We start from the raw sequence: 22,758 nt of genomic DNA, 5'->3' as shown, positions 1-22,758 counted from the left end.
ATTTAATGCTTATGTAACCACAAGAAAAAAATCAAGCAAACCAAAACTGTGGGACATTATACAAAATGCCTGACCAGTACTTCTCATAAGTGTCAAGGGCATCAAAAACAAGGAAAGTCTGAGAAACTGTCACAGCCAAGAGGAGCCTATGGACAAGATGACTAAATGTAAGGTGGTAACCTGTATAGGATCCTAGAACAGAAAAAGGACATTAAATAAGATGTATCAATATTGGTTCATTGTAACAAATGCACCATGCTAACATAAGATGTGAATAGATACTGGGTATGAAGTATACAGAAATTCTGTACTATTATTGCAATAATTCTGTAAATCTCTAACTCCTAAAATGAAAGTTTATTTAAAAAACACTAAAAGTAAAAGGCTAATGAAGAGTTGGAGGTGGGGCAGGGATCACATAGATAGATGGATCTGTTGAAATGGTAAGGCAGGGCTTAATACAAACTTCTTGAGACCATTCCTCCTAAGAGAAGTATCAGTAGACAAGAGATTAACAGGTGAGAACAGTACAGCATCTGGTCAGATTTTTCTGGCTCAATCTCCAGTATCTAAATCCAGTGGAGATGGCTATATGCAAAAGCACACACAAATCAACAAAAAGTCTGGAAAGGAATGTTTTCTAAAAACTTTATAAAACAATCAGGTAATACCCACCTGGGTTAGGATAACTGTTGTAGGTAGAGAATTCTCCATCTTTCTGTTGAGACACCGTTGCTTTAGTCCATTGTGGTCTCCAGCCCACCAGTAGCAGCTGGGGCTTCAGGAGGGTACAGAGCCCCTGAGAAGGAGCACAGTGCCCAAGAGACATGGCATTACCCTGGGGACAGTGATACCCACTTTTGATCTGACTTACTCCTGGACACAAGTGAGATGTCTTTTATAGCTCCCCCAAATATATGACAGAGTTCTGGTTCTGCTACTGCAAGGTGAAGGGTTGGAGCCAGATCAACACAGCTCCTATTATTACCTCATCTGATCTTCTCTACAGCCCTGGAAGGCAAGTATTATCCCATTTGATAAGATGACAAGACTGTTACAGCAATGGATCTGTAGTAACGGCCAGGTTGAGTCTTCCAGCTTCCAATCTCAAACATGAATTTTACAAAACATTTTATATCCTGACCAAGGATTTTTGGTGTCTCCACTGTATTCATAAGCTAAACAAACAGTTATTTTGATTGCTTGGTATATATTGTTTTCATAATGAAAGTAATCTATGTTTTTTAGGAGAAAATATACAATGAACAAAAAAGAACAGAAAAAAAAATCAGCCACAGATAACCAGGACACAGCTTTCAGTTTCCTCTGTACATAAATCACTAAGTAAATACCTTTGTAGTTTACAAAAATGGACTGATGCCATATATATGGTTCATCAAACTCTTCTTTTTAATTTTACAATATGCCATAAACATTTTCCCATGCAATGGACAAAAATCTACTGAAACATCAAGGGTTGCAGTTGGATAACAGAGTGATAGCTAAAGCAAGTATTAGCATAAGGTTAAAGCACAGGGCAAATGCCTGCCAAGGGCACTACACAAAAGGAATGTCTTCAAAGCCCCTCTGTGGGGCCCTGCACCCACCCCTCAGTTCCCTTGGGCCCCTCGGGTGGAAGGGGTCCTGTAAACTTTTTTGCATCCACATAAACCCCCCCAATTTCTGTCTGGTTTTCTTCACCTCATCCTCTACCCTAGCCATCTCATCAAATTCTCTTATCATCTCCTCATTGCTCAAATGCATATCGTGTATGGCCTCCTTATATTCCTTGAGGCACTGAGCCAGCCCCTTGTTGGTTTTTCTTTTGGCCTTCCTGGGTACATCATCCCCAGCTGGGCGCTTTCCTGCAGCCCTTGGTTCGATGGCTGGCTTTTCTTCTTTTGGCTTTTCCTCATTCACTGGCTTTCCCTTACTCTCTAAGTTTTCTTCTTTTGGCTTTCCCTCACTCACTAGCTTTCCTTCTTTTGGCTTTCCCTCACTCACTGGTTTTCCTTCTTTTGGCTTTCTCTCACTCACTGGTTTTCCTTCTTCTTTTGGCTTTCCCTCGCTCTCCGCTGGCTTTCCTTCTTCTTTTGGCTTTCCCTCGCTCTCCGCTGGCTTTCCCTCGCTCTCCGCTGGCTTTCCCTGGCTCTCCGCTGGCTTTCCCTCGCTCTCCGCTGGCTTTCCCTCGCTCTCCGCTGGCTTTCCTTCTTCTTTTGGCTTTCCCTCGCTCTCTGCTGGCTTTCCCTGGCTCTCCGCTGGCTTTCCCTCGCTCTCCGCTGGCTTTCCCTCGCTCTCCACTGGCCTTCCCTCGTTCTCCGCTGGCTTTCCATCCTTTGGCTTTGTCATACTTTCTGACTTTTCTTTATCCTTTAGTATTTCCTCATCTTCTGTCTTTCTCTCATTTTCTAACTTTTCCTGGTCTTCCAGAGTACAATCTACTTTGGGCTCTTCCACATCCTGTGGCTGTTCTTTGTATTCCATCTTTCCTTGGTTCTCAGTCATTCCTTCATTTTCATTGCAGAGTTTTTCCATGTTGAGACTTCCCCTCCTTTTCCTGTCCTAGGGTGGGGAGGAAGAGGAGACAAAGAGGAGACAAGGAAACAGGGCTTGGGGGTGGAATGCAGGTCTGGATAGTACTGGCATCTTTCCCCTTGTCAGGGTTCCCCTGACCTGGCCTGGCCTTTCCATGTGCCTTCTGCCCACCCTCTCCCCTCACACACATGAGCCAACCATTTCTCTGGCAAGCCCAGCCATTTTCTCTATGCTTGTTCAGCACAGCAGCGTGTATAAATGTGTTAGGAGGTGGGCAGTGGTGCCCCATATTCTGCTGGTGCTCTACCCTCCACACTCCTCACCCCCCTGGATCCCTGCCCAGAGACCCCTTTCTTCACTGACCTGCAGGAATTCTGAACAGATTCGTCCTTTTCTAGCCTTGCAGAGTGCTGAGAACAGACACGCAGACCTGCAGATAAGACAGGACACAGGGGCTGCGCATTCGGGTGGATGCACAGGGACTCAGAGCCCCTTTCCAGAATCCCGGCCCTTCTCATCCAACGTTTCCCTCCCCCACCTCCTCCGCCCCCCACACCCCAGCCGCCATTTCTTTTCACGCCTCCGGCGCCAGACCAGGATGTTTTCCAAACTAATTTTGTATCTCTGTGTCCTTCTTCCCCGGAGGCAACTCGCCTCCCCACTCTCGAGGTCAACTTTTTTTCTCTACGCATGGAGTGGGAAAGGGGGTTTATTTTTACTGTCTCACTGGCGGGGCGCCCCCAAGCTCACCAGCTCCGGCTCCAAAATGGACGGAGGGCAGCGAGGAAGTGAGGAGAAAGGGGACACGGGTACTAGGGGTGTCCGCTCTTCCGACCCTCCGCCGATTGGTCGCTAGCTCACCCTTTAGCCATTTTCCCACCGCCATCTCTACCTACACTCTCGCCAGCTTCCCTCAACACGGACCCCATTCCCACCCTTTTTCTTCTCCGTGTCCGTGCCTCACCCCCCCCCCCCCCCCACCAATCCAGGGTTCCGCAGGCAGCGACGAAGGCCCTCACACTGACCTGAAAGAACCTGGAGCAACAATTAAGAGCTAGCAAACCGCTCCGGATCCGACCGCAAGGAAGAGGGCGGGCCCCCGGACTGGTGCCCAGATCAGCGCCGGGTTGGTCACGTGAGTGTCGCGTCACCGGAGCTCGCCCCCCTCCCCCCTGCCGCCCCGCCCAGCAGCCAGGGCGGGGGGCGTTGCGGGTCACCCCGCCCTTCTCTGGAGCGCTTTCCTTCTCACCTCTTTGGACAGTTTTGTCCTTTTTCTCTTCTTGAGGTGATCCAAGGAATAAATTTAATAAAAACCTCAGAGGCTTTTTTAATGGCTTGAGAGGTGCGGGGGAGGAGTCTTGACCAAATTGCTCTTAATTTCCATTGAAAGAACTAGAGCCAACCAATGAAATCGTATGAATGTGAACTTTAATGTCGTACATAGAATATTGCACTTTTATTTTCTAAAGATTTATTTTTTTATTTTAGAGAAATAAAGGGGAGAGGGGCATCCAGCGACTCCCATTTGAGCTCGGAGCCCCTACTGGGCTCCATCCCAGGACCCTGAGATCCTGACCTGAGGGGAAATCAAGAGTCTGAGGCTCAACCGACAGAGCCACCCACGTGCCCAGAATATTGCACTTTAGAAAAAAATTAGGAAACTGTTCCCCTCAAAATGAAATTATTCCTTTTTCCTGACATGCGCACATACATTTTCTAATTATTGAAATCTAAAAATAAAATTATATTTGAAGCAGAATAAAAGAACAATTTTTTTTTCTAAGTGAGAGACTAAATATACAACAATGACCTGATCGTACATGACAATAGAACTGAGAACCGCAACCTCTGCAGAAAGCAGCCCTTCAGGAAGCCAAACCACAGCCTCTGATCAACGATTGACAACCTCCCTATTTTTTGAACCCCTCTCAACAAGAGAAATCCACATATGCTCCCCAAACCAATCACATAAGATGTCCTCTTAGCCTGCTTCTAGCAACCCTATGCCAACAATCTCCAATCCGAGAATAATACTTAGTCTTCTCTTTTGTTTGAGCTAAAGTTTTTCCACTCTCTAGAGACTTCCAGTCTCTGCCAAATAAAAGTAATGGTGGCTGACTGCCTTGTTATAACAAGTTCTGAATAAGTAGTCTCTGTTTCCACTTAAGCTTTTTGTGTAGAAGGCCTTTAAAAATAAGATAACAAAGACATGAACAATTAAGGAAAACCATTGATCTATCTGAAAATGCATACCGAATTCTTAAGGGATTGGGGACATATGCACTCTTTCCTGCTCTTGAGTGGTATGGTAAAAAAAATGTTCTGAAAAGTAAGCTGGTAAATTGTTTTAAAATAAATATGACATTTTGGTTTAGTATTTCCACTTCTAATATTTACCCATGGAGAGAATTACTAATGTGCTAAAAATAATCTTATGTTTTAAAAAATGCTTTATATTTTTTAAATTCCCATAATAACTGTTTGTTATGTGTTTATTCTTTGCTGGAACTGGGAATACAGTATCAATTATGTAGGCTTTGTATGTAATGGAAAAGTGGAATATCACAATTGTCCATCAGTACAGATTTAGTTACGTATCTTCTTAATACATTGTTTACCCTGGTTATCCTTGGATGTTTGGTTAAGGAAAATAATTAAAATGTTGGGCTCTAGATACACAGTAAAAATTATTAACTATTTATAAATCACAATTACTATGAGTGGTGGGACACAAAGGATAACCAAAGGATGTGGTATTGCCCTCTAGAGAATACCACCTAAGTGCCAGGCACTGTGTTGGCTACTTTATCTTACCTAGTGTGGATTTCATTTATACCTGATAAAGGAACTCACACTTCAAGGAAGCAGAATGATTTATAAAGCTACAAGCTAAACTCAATGTGGTATTGGAAAAAGCATAGCAGGAGGAGTAAAACACAGAGATACCACTAACATACCCAAGTATAAAAGTATTTAGTATGTGATAAGAATCCATCTCTGGTTAGTAGTGAAAAATAGGTTATTATGGAAATTATATTTGTATAATTAAATAGTTAAAAAGTGAAGATTCTTATTTTCTGACATAATCAAGTACTTATAAGTAAGTACAATGAAATAAAAGGCATCCAGATTGTAAGGGAAAGAAATAAAGCTTCCTTTATTTGCAGATGACATGACCTTATATACAAAAAAAATCCCAAAAAATCCACTAAAGAGCTATGAGAACTAATAAATGAGTTCAGTCAATATATAAGTATCAATTGCATTTCTATATGCTAGCAGTAAAAATTTGAAATGGAATGTAAGAAACTGTTTCCATTTAAAATAGCATCAAAACAAATAAAACACTTAGAAATAAATTTATTTAAAAGTCTAAGACTTGTACATTGAAAACTATAAAATACTGTTCAAAGAAATTAAAGAATACTTAAATAAATGGAATGACATCTTATGTTCATAGATTGGAAGACTTAATATTGTTAAGATAGGTAATATTTCTGGGCACCTGGGTGGCTCAGTGGTTGAGTGTCTGCCTTTGGCTCAGGTCGTGATCCTGGGGTCCTGGGGTCCTGGGATGGAGTCCTGCATCAGGCTCCCTGCAGGGAGCCTGCTTCTCCCTTTGCCTATGTCTCTGCCTCTCTCTCTGTCTTTCATGAATAAATAAAAGCGTAAAAAAAAAAGACAACCTATAGAATGAGAAAAAAAGGGGGATAATATCTGAAAAATATCAAGAACTCATACAATTCAAAAACAAAGAAACTCCAACAAACCTATTTAAAAATGGACAGAGTGGGTCATCTGGGTGGCTCAGTCTGTTAAGTGTCTGCCTTTGGCTCAGGTTATGATCCCAGGGTCCTGGAATTGAGCCCCACATCGGGCTCCCTGCTGAGGAGGGACCCTGCTTCTCCCTCTCCTTCTGCTTGCCACTCCCCCTGCTTGTGTGCTCTCTCTCGCTCTCAAATAAATAAATAAAATCTTTAAAAAAATAAAAATGGACAAAGGAAATTAGACATTTTCCCAAAGAAAATGCCCAAATGGCCAACAGATACATGAAAAGATGCTCAGCATCACTGTCATGGAAATGCAAATCAAAACCACAGTGAGATATAACCTCACACCTGTTACAATGTGAAGGAAGATAGGGAGGAATCAGGAAGATAGGTAAGTGATGGTGAGGATGTGGAGAAAAGAAAATCCTTGTACTCTGTTGATGGAAATGTAAATTGGTTAAGCCACTATGGAAAACAATGTGGTGGTTCCTCAAATATTTTCTAAAAAATTAAAAATAGATCTGCCATATGATCTAGCAATTCCATTTCTGGGTATATACCTAAAGAAAATGAAAAGATATTAAAGAGATATCTGCACACACTTGTTTATTACAGTATTATTCACAATAGCCAAGATATGGCAACATCCTAAGTGCCCATCAACACAATTTTGAAATGGGCAAAGGATCTAAATAGATATTTATGCAAAGAAAATTTACAAATGGTCAATAACCATGATGTTCAATCTCATTAGCCATCAGGGAAATGCAAATCAAAACCACAAGGAAATAACACTTCATACTCAGAAAAAGACAGATAATAGGTGTTGACAAATATGTAGAGAAATTGGAACAATAACACACTGATGGTGGAAATGTCAAATGGTGAAGGCACTGTAGAAAATGATAAAAGAAACCAATCAGAAAAGACTAAATATCATGATTTCACTCATATGTGGAATTTAAGAAACAAAGCAAATGGGACGCCTGGGTGGCTCAGTGGCTGAGCGTCTGCCTTCAACTCAGGGCATGATCCCAGAGTCCCACATTGGGCTTCACTCGGGGAACCTGCTTCTCCCTCTGCCTGTCTTTGCCTCTCTCTGTGTCTCTCATGAAAAATAAATAAAAAAAGAAACAAAGCAAATGAAAAAAGAAAAAAAAGACAAAAAACAGGCACTTTAAAAATATTTTTAAATTATTTATGCCAGAGAGAGAGAGAGAGCGCGTGCGAGCACAGGAGCAGGGGCAGAGGGAGAGGGAGAAGCAGATTTCCCTGCTGAGAAGAGAGCCTGACACTGGGCTCAACCCTAGGACCTTGGGATCATGACCTGAGCTGAAGGCAGACACTTAACCAACTGAGCCACCCAGGCACCCCTAGACCCTTAGATATATAGAACAAACTGGTGGTTACCAGAGGGGAGGTAGATGGTTGGGCAGGTAAAGGAGATTAAAAGTACCTTATCATGATGAGCACTGAGTAATGTATAGATTTGTTTAATCACTCTATTGTATATCTGAAACTAATATAACACTGCACGTTAATTATACTGGAAATAGGTAGATAATTGTAACTTCCCAGACATTCTACACTAAAAAATAAAATTAAAAAGACTACATATGGTATGATTCCATTAATATGAAACATCTAGACTAGGCATATTTTTAGAGACAGAAAGATTAATAGTTGCTTAGGGCTTGGTTGGGGGAAGTTAGTGGAAAATGAGTAGTTACTGCTAATGAATATAGTTTCTTTTTGGGGTGATGAAAATGTTCTAAGATACATAGTGGTGATGATGGCACAACTCTGTGAGTAACTAAAAACCATTGAATTATGCATTCTAAATGGATGAATTATATGCTATGAGAATAAAAACTGTTATAAAAACCTGTCATAATTTTGATAATTTCAAAGTATTTTATTATATAGATTTTTTGAAAAAAAATATTTTATTTATTCATGAGAGATACTGAGAGAGAGGCAGAGACATAGGCAGAGGGAGAAGCAGCCTCCCTATGGGGAGCCCGATGTGGACCCAACCCCAGACTCAGGATCACACCCTGAGCCAAAGGCAGATGCCCAACTGCTGAGCCACCCAGGCATCCCTATTATATAGATTTTTTATTCAGCAAATTGAACGAAGTTCACATAATTTTTTCCTCTATTAGGGATGTTTTGTATTTATATGTTAGTGTGTTTCGTCATTTTCTTTGGATTTATTCTTCAGTGTATAAATGTCTAGTAGTATTGACATCTTAGCAATATTAAGCCTGTCATACCTGATTTGTATGTATTGATTTCATATCTTACAACTTTGCTGAATTACTTTATTAGTTCTAACAGTTTTTTTGTGTGTGGAATCTTTATATTTTTCTATATATTAGAGTATGTCATCTGTGAACAGAGATAATCTTTCTTCCTTTTCAATTTGGGCTTTTAATTTATTTTTCTTACCTAATTGCCCTGGATAGAACTTTCAGTACTATGTTGAATTAAAGTGGTAAAAATGGGCAAACTTGTTTTGTTCCTGATCTTAGAGGAAAGATTTTAGTCTTTCACCATTGAGTATGATGTTAGCTGTGGGATTTTCACATTGTACTTTTTTAAAAAGAGATTTTGTTTATTTATTTGACACAGAGAGAGAAAGAACACAAGCAGGGGGAGAAACAGAGGGAGAAGGAGAAGTAGGCTCCCCGCTGAGCAGAGAGCTGGACTTGACTTTGGCAATCCCAGGATCCCGGTATCATGACTAAGCCAAAAGCAGATGCTCAACTGACTGAGCCACCCTTCACATTTACTTTGAAAGCTTCGTATTATTGGGGTGCCTGGATGGCTCAGTTGGTTACCCATCTGCCTAGAGCTCAGGTTGTGGTCTTGGGATCCTGGTCCTGGGGTCCTGGGGTTGAGTCCCACATCGGGCTCCCTTCTCTGCCTGCAACAGTGGCATCAGCAAGATACAGGCCTCCAAGTCCTCAATCTGCAGTCACCTTTCTTTGTGGTTCCACTTCATTTTGCTCTAGTATCCTAAGAGCAATGTCCCAATGCCCACAGCAAACATGCTGTAGTCTGACAGGCTCCACTTATAATTGATGGGGTGATAGCCTCCACTCTGGGGCATGTCCTATTTTATTGGACATCTTCATCATCTTCATTGCTACCATGCTCCAAGGAGCACACATTTTTACTGAATCTATGCACATCATTCTATTGCAATGGAAAGTAAGAAGATCCAATTAGAGTTTGTAAATTCTACAGAGGGTTAGGGGTCAGTGAGAAAAAAAGTCAGTAACAAATGTTTTATTTCAATTTACAAATACATTATGTAGTAAATTGTTACGGGTTACAGATAATGTCATAAAGATGTGGGGCCACATTATATACCCAGAATATAGATTAAACAATATTCCAAACAAAAACTACAATCATCCCTCATCAGGTCAATTCAATCCTATATAATTAACTCTTGTTCTGCTGGATCTTGGGTTAGTAGTCTCATGGACCCATCTACTGAACGAAAAAAGCATCCTGGAAATCATGACTAAGTTCATTGGTATGGTTTAAGTTGCTGAGGCAAAGACTTCAGAAGTCCATATCCACAAATGTACTCTTTCAAGTGTCAGTAGGGTAAAATACCTCGCATAGTCTTTTTTGGGGAAACATCTCCTTTCTAGCACTGCAGCAACTTTGCATCAGTCCACATTGGCCATGTAGGCTAGACTTGAATCTCAGCTCATCTGAGTCATGAAAGAATGCCTTTTGTTGGTTTTCCAGAGCATGAGAGCACAGAAGCCTTCTGAGAAGCTGTTACCACAGCATTTCCCACTTGCCTTTTATCTAGCAGGAAGTTATCATAAGAGCTTCTTGTTGCTTCCTGGAATCTGATGAAGTGTGAGTCTTTCTGCCTCTCTTTTTTGAGGTACTATAGGCCATAAAACTGTTTAGCTCCAGGACAGTATTGACTCCCCAGAAATAGGGTGTCCTATAATCCATGTTGCAGTCTTCTGGCTCCTTTTGCATTTTTCCCCCAATGCTAAGGTAAGAGGAACTGTTACCTTTGGCTACTCATCCTTTTAATATATATGTAAATAATGTAAAGGGCTCGCTCATTGATTTCTTTACTAGACAAATTCTCAACCTCTTTGTATTGACATGGATTTCCACAGCGTTCTGAAGCAGTTCTTCTTTCCCAAAGACATAAACTCTGTCATGTAGCTGATTTCAGAGACTTTGGGCAAGCATCACAGTAAAACAAAACCTATTTATTAAAAAAACTCTATTTATAGATATGACATTTTGGTTTATAATAAGAAATATATATTTGGTCTTTGTCTCTGTTCCTAGCACAGAGCCTCCTAAAACACTTAGAATTTCCTAAGTGAAGAGAACAATAATATTATCTTTTGTTATGCTAATGAGGCAATTTGTAAAGGCCTGAGGTAACCTAAGATTGGGCTGGTTGCTAGGGGAAACAATCTTGCAATTAGAGAGTTGGAACTTTCTGTCCGATCCCGCACTACCCTTTGGGGAAGGGAGAGGGGCTGGATACAGAGTTCAATAACCATTTGCAGGAGCTCCTGGCTAGCTCAGTCAGTAGGGCAAGGGATTTTTTTTTTTTAGATTTTATTTATTTATTCATGAGAGACAGAGAGAGGCAGAGGCAGAGGGAGAAGCAGGCTCCCTGCAAGGAACCTGATGTGGGATTCCATCCTAAGGATCCTGGGATCACGCCCTAAGCCAAAGGCAGATGCTCAACCACTGAGCCACCCAGGTGTCTCAGGGCAAGAGATTTTCGATCTTGGGGTCATGAGTTCAAGTTCCACATTGTGCATAGAAATTACTGGGGAAAAAACCCCACTTAAAATAAGCAATGGTCAATGATTTAATCAATCATGCTTACATCATGAACCCTCCATAAAAATCCAAAAACATGGGGCCCAGAGCCATTCTGTGTTGGTGAACATATGGTGATTTGGGGAAGGTGGTACACTTGTAGATGGTATGAAAGCTATGCACCCTTTTCCCTATACCTTCCTTTATGCATCTATTCCGTCTGGAATTTGGAAGAGTTATATCTTTTTATATTAAACCAGTAATATAGTAAGTACAATGAGTGAGTAAAATAAGTAAATAAAATGTTTCTCTGATTTCTGTGATCCATGGTAGCAAATTAATCAAACCCAAGGTGGGGGTGATTGGAACTTTCAAATCTATAGCTTATTAGTCAGAGGCATAGGTGAAAACCTGGACTTGAGATTGATGTCTGAAGTTAGTGGTATCTACTCTAGGTAGATAGTGTCAGAATTTGTTGAAATGTAGGACACCCAGCTGATGTTGGAGAACTGTTTCATGGTGTGGAAAAACATGGGAATCGTGTCAGAATTGGAATAGATTACAGAGGCTTAAAATAGCTGTGGTTAATTTATTTTATTTATTTATTTTTTTAAAAGATTTTATTTATTTTAGAGAGAGCACAAGTGGGGTGAGGGGCAGAGGGAGATGGGACAGAGAGAACCCCAGGCTGACTCCACACTGAGCATAGAGGCCTGATGCAGGGCTAAGATCAGGACCTAAGCTGAAACCAAGAGTTGGATGCTCAACCAGCTGAGTCACCCAGACATCCCTGTGGTGAACTTATTGATGGTAATTTTCTAAAGTGAAAAAGCTGAGGAGCTTATAACAAGAATAATATAATTGACAAGGAAATCTTGTTTCTATGGCATGCAAAACAATGATAAAAAAGACAATCCACAAAGTTTTAGACAAAATGTGTTTAAGGATCATTATTATGCATATTTTCAATGAAGACATGAATATTACATCTGATTTGCAAAAAATAGATGAACATAATTTTTAAAAGGGAAATTTAAAAAAAATTCAAGATATATAATAAACCAGGGCACCTAGGTGACTCAGTCATTAAGTATCTGACTTTTGATTTCAGCTCAGGTCATGATCTCAGGGTTGTGAGATCAAGCCCATGTTGGGCACCATGCTGGGTATAGAGTCTACTTGGGATTCTCTTTCCTTCTGCTCCTCCCCCATACCCCCACTCCTGCTAGCACATGAGTTCTCTCTCTCTCAAAAACAAAGATATATAATAATCCCAGGACATAACATACACAATATACCATGAATATACCAAGCATGCAGTAAGAATATACTTCAAGGGGATGTCAAATAAAGAGAAAGATTTGTTAAGTCTAGAGTATGTCCTAAACATCTATATTTTAATAGAACTTCATAGGATAGTCATATTCCTCACTATATGTGAGGCCTGATGTTTAGTTCCTAGACCTGTTTTGAAAGCATAAGCAGAACTATAGTTACATTAGTTCCATTATTAACTTAGCTCCACATTGTTTTGTTCCCTACATACGCTTTATTCACCTCTCAATATCATGCATGATCATTAATTTTGCCTTTTTACCCCTAATGCCTGTTTACCCACTGATCATAGAAACCTAGTGGGGACTGGACAGCAACATCTTTCTTTTTGAATCTGATCATACCAGGTCCCAAATATCACCTCATTGTCTGGAAAAGTGCTTACCTCTAGATTGTTTCAAGGTCTCCCCACCCAAAGTTGCAAGAAATCCTCTACCATCCTATTAGCTGTCCCTAGTCTTGGGGCAAGGCAGCTTTAGGAATGAACCCCTGCCTTCTCATTGGGCTGCCCTTCTGATAATAAAGTTTTCTTTACTTCAAAACTGGTGTCTCAAATATTGGCATACTGCATATTGGGTATACAGACAGATTTGAGTTTGGGTCACATATCTACATGGGTTTACCTAGGTATCATTGTATAGCTTGCAGGTTCCATCACATATTTTGTTTCTGAGATTCATCTACATTTTGTTTTGGACTGGTATGTTGTATTTCACTGTATGGTTGTACCATGATTTATTTATCCAGAATAATCTGTTAATGAATGTTTAAGTTATTTTCAGATTTGTGCTTTTAAAAAGGGTGGTATAAAGGCCTTTCCTGTATAGGCCTCCTTGGGCACACCTGACAGTGGCTCTGAGTATTTACTTATGGGTCCATTTGAGGTATCATCGGATAGGCACAAACTGCTAGATATGATCAAATTACTCTGTAAGTTGATATAAAGTTACAATCCAAAAAAATGTGTATGAGTCCCCATTACTCTGCTTTTTCCATCTAAAGAGGAAGTGAAGTGCCTGGTTCCAAACACAGGACTTTGAATCAAGCACATCTGGATTATGATAGCATTTCTTTATCTTAATAGTTGTGTGACTCTGGCCTGTACTTTAACCTCTCTGAGCCTCACTCTTATAATCTGTAAAAGCATATCTTGATACCAAACAGATTATCTAAAATGTATGGAAGAGACTGATAGCAAATATTGATTTCCTTCTCAGTCCATCTTTTCCCTTCCTTAAGAGAAATTTCATTTTCCTCAAGATCGTCACTATGTCTTAGAATTTTGAGAATGCTAAAAGAAAAACAGACACCCTAAGCTACATTATATAAGAGATTTAGAGTCATTTCTGTGACAAAGAATGCTATAGAATGAATTGTCTGATGGAATGGGGTGGGAGAAAAAGACTTAGCATTTTCTACTGAATGATTATGCCTTTGCTGTGGCCTTTTTGGGTCTAGTAGGTTCAATTCAGGTGTATTCATGAGCTGGGAGGCTGGGACCTTCTTGGAGCTCCAGAAAGAGGAGGCATTTGCTGACTGTGGATTTATAGGGAGGGACACTGAAGCAAAAGTCAGAAGTGCTGCCTGAGTCTCAGTGCCTGAGCCTTCACTGTTGACAGGATCTTGGGTGAGTCATCTCTTCTCTTCTCTCCTCAGCTATCAAAGATAATTGTACCAGGGAGCCAGGTCAAAGAGGGTATGGTACCTGGATAGAGTAACAACTATATTCCAGGGACTATGCCATCTACTTTACTTGTATTTTTTCCCTTTTTGTCAAGCACTTTTGCTCAAGTGGCCTTCATGGTACAAAATCAGTATCCTGTGAAAGAACAATATTGGGAATCTTATTTAGATGTTAAGAAAGTAAAGAAATCTTCTCTGAGAAATTACATTTAAAGGGTAACCTGAAGTGTGAGCAGGAGAGAGCTAGGGTGGGAGAGCATCCCAGGCAGCAAGGGTAGCATGTGCAAAGGCCCTGTGGTAGGAAGCAGTTTAGCCTTTTTGTAATGGAGTGAGGCCAGTGTAGCAGAGTGAGTGTGAGAGAGGGAGTGGTCCCAGGACTAGTAAGGAAGGCAGGGGCCAAAGCACACAGAGGTCTCTAGGCCACGGTCAGGAGTTTGCATTTTACCTGCAGAGCTCTGGCAAGGCAATGGAGAGTTTACAACCAGGTGAAAGTCTACTTGCTTCTTGTAGCCAGGAAGGTGTTGCCCTCTGAAAGTAGAAATATCTCACTTCCTTGCAAACAGAGTGGAGCAGTCAGAAAAGCAGCCTTGTGGATGGAGCCTCTGTTGCTGAGGTGACAGGACTGTGTCCTTGTTACTTTGGAAACCTGATGTATGGCTAGTGACTGATGATGACATATGACAGGCCTTGGGCTAGGAAGTGAGACTCCTGATTCTCCCACCCCTGTGAATGTATTACACAAGGTAAAGAGGGTTGGGGGGCAGCTGATCCTTCAATAGTTTATAGCTCTTGCTAAGGGAAGAAAAAGGTCATTGAGACACACAGTCCACTTTCCTTTTCTGGGTCTGAAAGACCTAGAAATTCTTTTTTCAAAAAAGATTCATTTATTTATTTGAGAGAGACAGAGAGAGAGGTGGGGAGGGGCAGAGGCAGAGGCAGAGGGAAAAGGAGAGGGAGAATTCCCAAACAGACTCCCTGTTGAGTGCAGAGCCTGAAGTGGGGCTTAAGCCCGGGACCCTGAGATCATGTCCTGAACTGAAATCAAGAGTTTGAGGCTGAACCATCTGAACCACCCAGGCACTCCTGAAACATCAAGAAATTCTTATGTTCATGACAAGAGACCCATATTCCTCTTTGACATTTTTTCTTTTTATTTTATTTTTTTTTTTTGACATTTTTTTCTGTTATTATAATACTCAGACTCAGGTCCTGATCATTTGATGTTCTTTAAAAGATATTATTGGGATGCCTGGGTGGCTCAGTGGTTGAGCATCTGCCTTTGGCTTAGGGTGTGATCCCGGGCTCCAGGGGCTCCTGGATCGAATTCCACATTGGGCTCCTTGCAGGGAACCTGCTTCTCCCTTTGTCTATGTCTCTGCCTCTCTGTGTATCTCATGAATAAATAAATAATCTTAAAAAAAGATATTATTATTATTCACTCAGGGCATAACATTTTCCCTTAATGAATTATAATTCAGAAGGAATATAGATCACATTTATTTAAATTTTAGTTGTATCCACTGAGCATTCTATTTTTTTGCATTTTTTCTATTATAAACAAGAAGAAGCTAGTTATCATTCCCACATTAATTTTAGTGGAACAAAGAGTTAGACAAATGTTTTAAATGTTTATTGAATATCATTTTTATACTTCTCCTCAGTACTGTTATTATCAGAATATCTTCCATATATGCTATTTCATAATGGATTATAAATAGAAATAATTTATGTGTAGTTTAAAATGCCCTCCAGCTATAGTGAAAGTCTTTTTCCTTTTCCATTTCTTTTTTTTTTTTTAATTTTTATTTATTTATGATAGTCACACAGAGAGAGAGAGAGAGGCAGAGACACAGGCAGAGGGAGAAGCAGGCTCCATGCACCGGGAGCCTGACGTGGGATTCGATCCCGGTCTCCAGGATCGCGCCCTGGGCCAAAGGCAGGCGCCAAACCGCTGCGCCATCCAGGGATCCCCGAAAGTCTTTTTCCTGATCAATATTTCTCCATCCTGTTTCCCAAAGGTAACCAGTGCTATCATTTGATTTTACTTGGCATTCATTTTTCTATGCATATTGAAATATACATACATGAATAGATACATTGCTCTTTTCATCAACTGATTTTTCAGATATGACATTGGAATCACAGAATAACACTTAAATTCTTCATTTTTAAAATGACTATTTTAAAAATAATTTTCATTAGGTTATAATTTAGAAAAAAATTAATTCCTTTTAGTATACAGTTCCATGAGTCTTGAAAAATGCATACAGTTGTATAACCACTACCACAATCAATATATACAAGAGTTACATCTTGGAAAAAATTCCCCTGTTCCCTTTGTAGTCCCATTCTCCCCATCCCAATCCTGGCAACAATTTGTTTTCTGACCCTGAAATTTTGATAGCTGTAGGTTTTCATTTTGTCTTTTCATTTAAATTGTGTTCTATGGCTGGAAAAACTGGACAGACTCATGCAGAAGAGTGAAACTGGACCATTCTCTTACACTATACACAAAGATAAACTCAAAATGGATAAAGTATCTAAATGTGAGACAAGAATCCATCAAAATCCTAGAGGAGAACACAGGAAACACCCTTTTTGAACTTGGCCACAGCAACTTCTTGCAAGATACATCTATGAAGGCAAGGGAAACAAAAGCAAAAATGAATTACTGGGACTTCATCAAGATAAGAAGCTTCTGCACAGCAAAAGAAACAGTCAACAAAACTCAAAGACAACCTACAGAATGGGAGAAGATATTTGCAAATGACCTATCAGATAAAGGGCTAGTATCCTAGACCTATAGAGAACTTATTAAATTCAACACCCAAGAAACAATCCAATCCTGAAATGGGCAAAGGACATGAACAGAAATTTCACAGAGGAAGACATAGACATAGCCAACAAGCCCATGAGAAAATGCTCCGCATCACTTGCCATCAGGGAAATACAAATCAAAACCACAATGAGATACCACCTCACACCAGTGAGAATGGGGAAAATTAACAAGGCAGGAAACCACAAATGTTGGAGAGGATGTGGAGAAAGGGGAACCCTCCTGCACTGTTGGTGAGAATGTGAACTGGTACAGCCACTCTGGAAAACTGTGTGGAGGTTCCTCAAAGAGTTCAAAATAGAACTGCCCTATGACCCAGCAATTGCACTGCTGAGGATTTATCCCAAAGATACAGATGCAGTGAAATGGCAGGACACCTGCACCCCAATGTTTATAGCAGCAATGTCCACAATAGCCAAACTGTGGAAGGAGCCTCGGTGTCCATCGAAAGATGAATGGATAACGAAGATGTAGTCTGTATATACAATGGAATATTACTCAGCCATTAGAAACGGTGCATACCCACCATTTGCTTTGACGTGGATGGAACTGGAGGGTACTATGCTGAGTGAAATAAGTCAATCGGAGAAGGACAAACATTATATAGTCTCATTCATTTGGGGAATATAAAAAATAGTGAAAGGGAATAAAGGGGAAAGGAGAGAAAATGAATGAAAATATCAGTGAAGGTTACAAAACATGGGAGACTCCTAACTCTGGGAAACGAACAAGTAGTGGTAAGGTAGTGGAAAGGAAGGTGGGCGGGGGATGGGGTGAGGTGACGGGCCGGGCACTGAGGGGGGCACTTGAGGGGATGAGCACTGGGTGATATGTTATATGTTGGCAAATATTTTCTTGAGACTTCTTGTTTGACCCATCTGTAAAATGGGATGAGAATGCTTCACCCACAGGATCACTGAGAACAGTCACTGATACACACGAGCAAGCCTATGGCCCTGAGGTTGCTGTGGAATCATGAATGTCGATATGAATTCAGGTGAATTCTTACTCCTTTTCAACTTTGTTGTTGGAGGATAAACCAGGAAAGGAGGAGAAAAAGGCTCTGTGAGAAGCCCATTAAATCGTGGTTGTTATGATTACGATCCAGTTGTATTAGTGTGATTGCCACTAACCCAGGGCCTGGCATGGTGCTGAACAAATACGCCAGTAAATCATAGTGATTCCTGATCCGTCTCTCCCTGTGTAGCTCTTCATGCCGGTGGCCCAACTCACATCAGGTACTTGAAGAAGGCAGGTTCTGAGGATTTGTGTCCTGATAGCTGCTGAAGCTTCTACTCCAGATTCAAGAACAGCAGTCCTCAGAAGACTCCAACACTTCACTCTCCTGGTGGAAATTGATGCCTGGCTCAAGTTTGTTCATAGATTTGAACAAAAGTGTGATGTGGAATAGCTCTTGTGAGGTTCATAGACTAGTCTAAAAATAGAGAGCTATTTTGATCTCATTGTGGGAGAAGAGGTTTAGCAGGTGGAATTTTATTCCTTCAGTGTCTACATGCTGTGTAGTAACTATTGAGGTTCATCTTAGGGAAGCCTTTTTTTTCTGAAACATAATTGTCTAGTTGGTAAAGGAAGTTGGTCTTTTTTTTTTCAAATTTTTATTTAAATTCCAGTTGTTAACATATAGTGTAATATTGATTTCAGGAGTAGAATTTAGTGATTCATCACTTACATACAACACCCAGTCCTCATCATAACAAGTGTTTTCCTTAATACTCATCACCCATTTAGCCCACCCCCGACCCACAGCCCTCCAACAACCTCAGTTTGTTTTCTGTCCTTAAGAGTCTCTTATGGTTTGCTTCCCCCTCTCTTTTTTTCCCCTTCCTCTATGTTCATCTGTTTTGTTTCTTAAATTCTACATATGAGTAAAATCATATTGTATTTGTCTTTCTCTGACTTATTTTGCTTAGCATAATACATTGTAGCTCCATCCAGGCCATTGCAAATGGCAAGATTTCTTTCTTTTTGATGGCTGAGTAATATTCCACTGTATGAGTATGTCACATCTCTATCCATTGTTAGTTGATAGACATTTGGGTTCTATCTATAGTTTGGTTAGTGTTGATAATGCTGCTATAAACATTGAGGTGCATGTACCTCTTTAAATCTGTATTTTTGTATCCTTTGGGTAAATACCTAGTAGTGCAATTGCTGAATCTCAGGGTAGTTCCATTTTTGAGGAACTTCCATCCTATTTTCCAGAGGGGCTGTACCAATTTGCATTCCCACCAAAAGTGTAAGAGGATTTCCCTTTCTCTGTATGCTCACCAACATCTACTGATTCCTGTGTTGTTAATTGTAGCCATTCTGACTGGTGTGAAGTGATATCTCATTATAGCTTTTTAAAATTTATTTTAGTTTATTTTTATTTTTGTCTTTAAAAAAGATTTTATTTAATTATTCATGAGAGACACAGAGATAAGGCAGAGACATAGGCAGAGGGAGAATCAGGCTCTTCGAAGGGAGCCCGAAGTGGGACTTGATCCCAGAACTCCGGGATCACACCCTGAGCTGAAGGCAGACCCTCAACCGCTGAGACACACAGGCGTGCCTATAGTTTATTTTTTTTAAGATTTTTATTTATTTACTCATGAGAGACACACAGAGAGAGGCAGAGACATAGGCAGAGGGAGAAGCAGGCTCTCTGTGAGGAGCCTGGTGTGGGACTCGATCCCAGGACCCTGGGATCATGCCCTTAGCCAAAGGCAGACGCGCAACCACTGAGCCACCCAGGTGCCCCTCATTGTAATTTTGATTTGCATTTTCCTGCTGATGAGTGATGTTGAGCATCTTTTCATGTGTCTGTTGTCCATCTGAATGTCTTCTTTGGAAAATTGTCTATTCATGTCTTCTGCCCATTTCTTAGCTGAATTATTTGTTTTTTGGGTGTGGAGTTTGAGTATTTCTTTACAGATTTTGGATACTAACACCTCATCAGAAATGTAATTTGCAAATACCTTCTTCCATTCCATAGGCCACCTTTTAGTTTTGTTGATTGTTTCCTTCACTTCAGCTTTTTATCTTTATGAAGTCCTAATAGTTCATTTTTGCTCTTGTTTCTCTTGCCTCTGGAGATGTGTCTAGTAAGAAGTTGCTACAGCCAAGGTCAAAGAGGTTGCTACCTGTGTTCTCTAAGATTTTCATAGTTTCCTGTTTCACAATTAGGTCTTTCATCCATTTTGAACTTAGTTTTGTGTATGGTGAAAGAAAGTGGTCCAGTTTCATTCTTCTGCATGTAGCTGTCCAGTTTTCCCAACACCATTTGCTGAAGAGCCTTTTTCCATTGGATATTCTCTCCTGCTTTGTCAGAGATTACTTGACCATATACTTGTGGGTGGAAGTTGATCTTTAACATGCATTTGCAAAAAGCAAACATGTAGTTTTCTCATCATATAAATAATAATTGGCAATTCCCATGTACCTCATAGCTGGGTGTGGAGATATGCAGTTGTTAGATCTTCATAGCAATTTGACATTGTAATATAAATTTTTCCCCTGGTGACTATATGCTTTTTACCATTATATAATGACACTTTTTAATGGGCCAGAATCCAGAAATTTTCCAAGTGTTCATTTAAAATGTCAGTGACTAGAATGTAATATTTTATTTTTTGTATGTGTTTTGTTTTTGAGAGAGAGAGAGCATGAACAGGGGGAAGGGCAGAAGGAGAGAGAGAATCTTAAGCAGGCCCCACTTCTAGTGTGGAGCCTAATATGGGGCTTGATCTCATGAGCCTGAGATCATGACTTGAGCCAAAGTCAAGAGTTGTATGCTTAACAGACTGAGCCACCCAGGTGCCCCTATTTTGCTTTTTAAGGAGGCTCCAAACCCAATCTGGGGCTGGAACTCATCACCCCAAGATCAGGAGTTGCTTGCTCCACTGACTTAGCCAGGTGGGTGCCCCTAGAAATTAATATTTTAATAATTATTTGTTATCCTATAGTTTGCCCTATTATAATGATACTTAGCAGTGCCATGTTCCCTAAAATAACCAGTTACTCTTAAATATCACTATGATCAGTTTCCTAACATATAATACTTTTTTTTTTGAATCAACTTTCTCTTAATATTTGGATATATTTCATTGGAACTGATTATTTCTGTTTTAGTTCTTTTTTTAAAACAGATTTTATTTATTTGAGAAAGAGAGAGAGATAACAATAGAGATAGCAAGAGAGAGCATGAGCAGGGAGGAGGAAAAGCAGGTTTCCCGCTAATCAGGGAGCTTGATGTGGGGCTCGATCCCAGGACCCTGGGATCATGATCTGAGCTGAAGGCAGACTCTTAACCAACTTAGCCACCCAGGCACCCCTCCGTTTTGGTTCTATGTACCGTGGACCAATTTGACAAGACATAGTGTGGATCTGTTAATACTGTAAGAATATAATGGTGGGAATCTTTCATCTAATTAATTGCATCATACAATTATGAATATATAAATACTCTACAAATACTTTATTCAGGGTATTATTAACATGCAATATACTCTACAAATTTAAAGTTTTTGCTTTAATAGTTTTAATATGTATACACCTGTAAATCCAATACTACAGTCAAGATAATATCATCACCTTAAAAAGCTTCTTCATACCCCTTTGTAATGCCCCATCCATCTCTCTCCAGTCTTTTTCTCCTTGTTACTCTACCACATTCCCAGGCAACCACTCATCTTCTGTACTATGGATTAGTTTTCTTACCCTATAATTTTATGTGGATATAATCATATATTGTGTATTCTTTTGTGATAATCTTTCCTTCAACCTAATTATTTCTATATTTATCCATTTGTTACACGTGTTAATATTTCCTTCTTTTTTGTTGCCTAATATTTCACTTTATGGATATACCACTATTTATTCTATCTGTTCATCTGGTATTGGATATTTGGATTATTTTCAGTTGTATAAATAAAGCTGCTATGAATATTTGGGTATAAGTCTTTGCTTGGACATATGTTTTATTTCTCTAATACTGAGGTGTATTTACCTAGAGAATTTGTAAAATTAACTTTGTAAGAGTGCTAAACTGTTTTCCCAACATGGTTGCACAATGTTTCATTGTCACCAGTAGTGTATGAGTGTTCCATCCTCCACAACTCTGTCAGAACTTGGTATGGTCACTGTTTTTATTTTAACCATTTTCAGAGGGGTATAGTGAGATTACATTTCCCTAATGACTAGTGATGTTCAACATCTTTTAATTAATTAATTAATTAATTAATTAATTTTTACTTACAAATTTATTTTTATTGGTGTTCAATTTGCCAACATATAGAATAACACCCAGTGCTCATCCCGTCAAGTGCCCACCTCGGTGCCTGTCACCCAGTCACACCACCCCCCACCCACCTCCCCTTCCACTACCCCTAGTTTGTTTCCCAGAGTTAGGAGTCTTTCATGTTCTGTCTCCTTTTCTGATATTTCCCACTCATTTTTTCTCCTTTCCCCTTTATTCCCTTTCACTATTTTTTCATTAGCTTTTTTTAAAAAAAGACTTTATTGATTTATTTGACAGAGAGCACAAGCAGGGAGAGTGGCAGGCAGAGGGAGAGGAAGAATCAGGCTCCCCTCAGAGCAGAGAGCCTGATCCCAGAGTGGGGCTCTAACTCTGGGATCATGACCTGAGCTGAAGGCAGATGCTTAACTGCCTGAGCCACCAAGGCACCCCTTATTTGCTTATTTGACATTTGTATTCCTTCTTTGGTGGAGCATCGTTTTGTATCTTTTGCCCACTTATTTATTGGAGTGTCT

General features: G+C 40.1%; 1 protein-coding gene and 1 long non-coding RNA gene across 3 annotated transcripts in view; one reads left to right on the top strand and one right to left on the bottom strand.

Annotated features, from left to right (window-relative positions):
- The window catches only part of LOC140596224 (uncharacterized), a 91,116-nt gene that overhangs the window by 41,440 nt on the left and 26,918 nt on the right, over positions 1-22,758 (top strand). Inside the window, exon 2 of the long non-coding RNA XR_011998260.1 lies at positions 3,525-3,670. This is a non-coding gene — a long non-coding RNA (uncharacterized lncRNA). The remainder of the gene's footprint in view (positions 1-3,524; positions 3,671-22,758) is intronic.
- On the bottom strand, positions 1,388-3,689 carry TCEAL4 (transcription elongation factor A like 4). Of its 2 annotated transcripts, none has more exons than XM_025988109.2 (3): positions 3,561-3,689; positions 2,899-2,965; positions 1,388-2,562 (listed from the first exon to the last, which is right to left on the bottom strand). In XM_025988109.2, the coding sequence occupies exon 3, from the start codon at positions 2,533-2,535 to the stop codon at positions 1,558-1,560; it is 978 nt and encodes a 325-aa protein (XP_025843894.2). In that variant the 5' UTR covers positions 2,536-2,562; positions 2,899-2,965; positions 3,561-3,689; the 3' UTR covers positions 1,388-1,557. The 2 variants fall into 2 exon arrangements, with proteins under 2 accessions (XP_025843894.2, XP_025843895.2); XM_025988110.2 differs by lacking the exon at positions 3,561-3,689 and adding an exon at positions 3,286-3,557.

This window comes from Vulpes vulpes, chromosome X (assembly GCF_048418805.1).
Source record: "Vulpes vulpes isolate BD-2025 chromosome X, VulVul3, whole genome shotgun sequence".
Classification (NCBI taxonomy): Eukaryota; Metazoa; Chordata; class Mammalia; order Carnivora; family Canidae; genus Vulpes; species Vulpes vulpes.
This window is presented reverse-complemented; position numbering and strand designations above follow the sequence as displayed.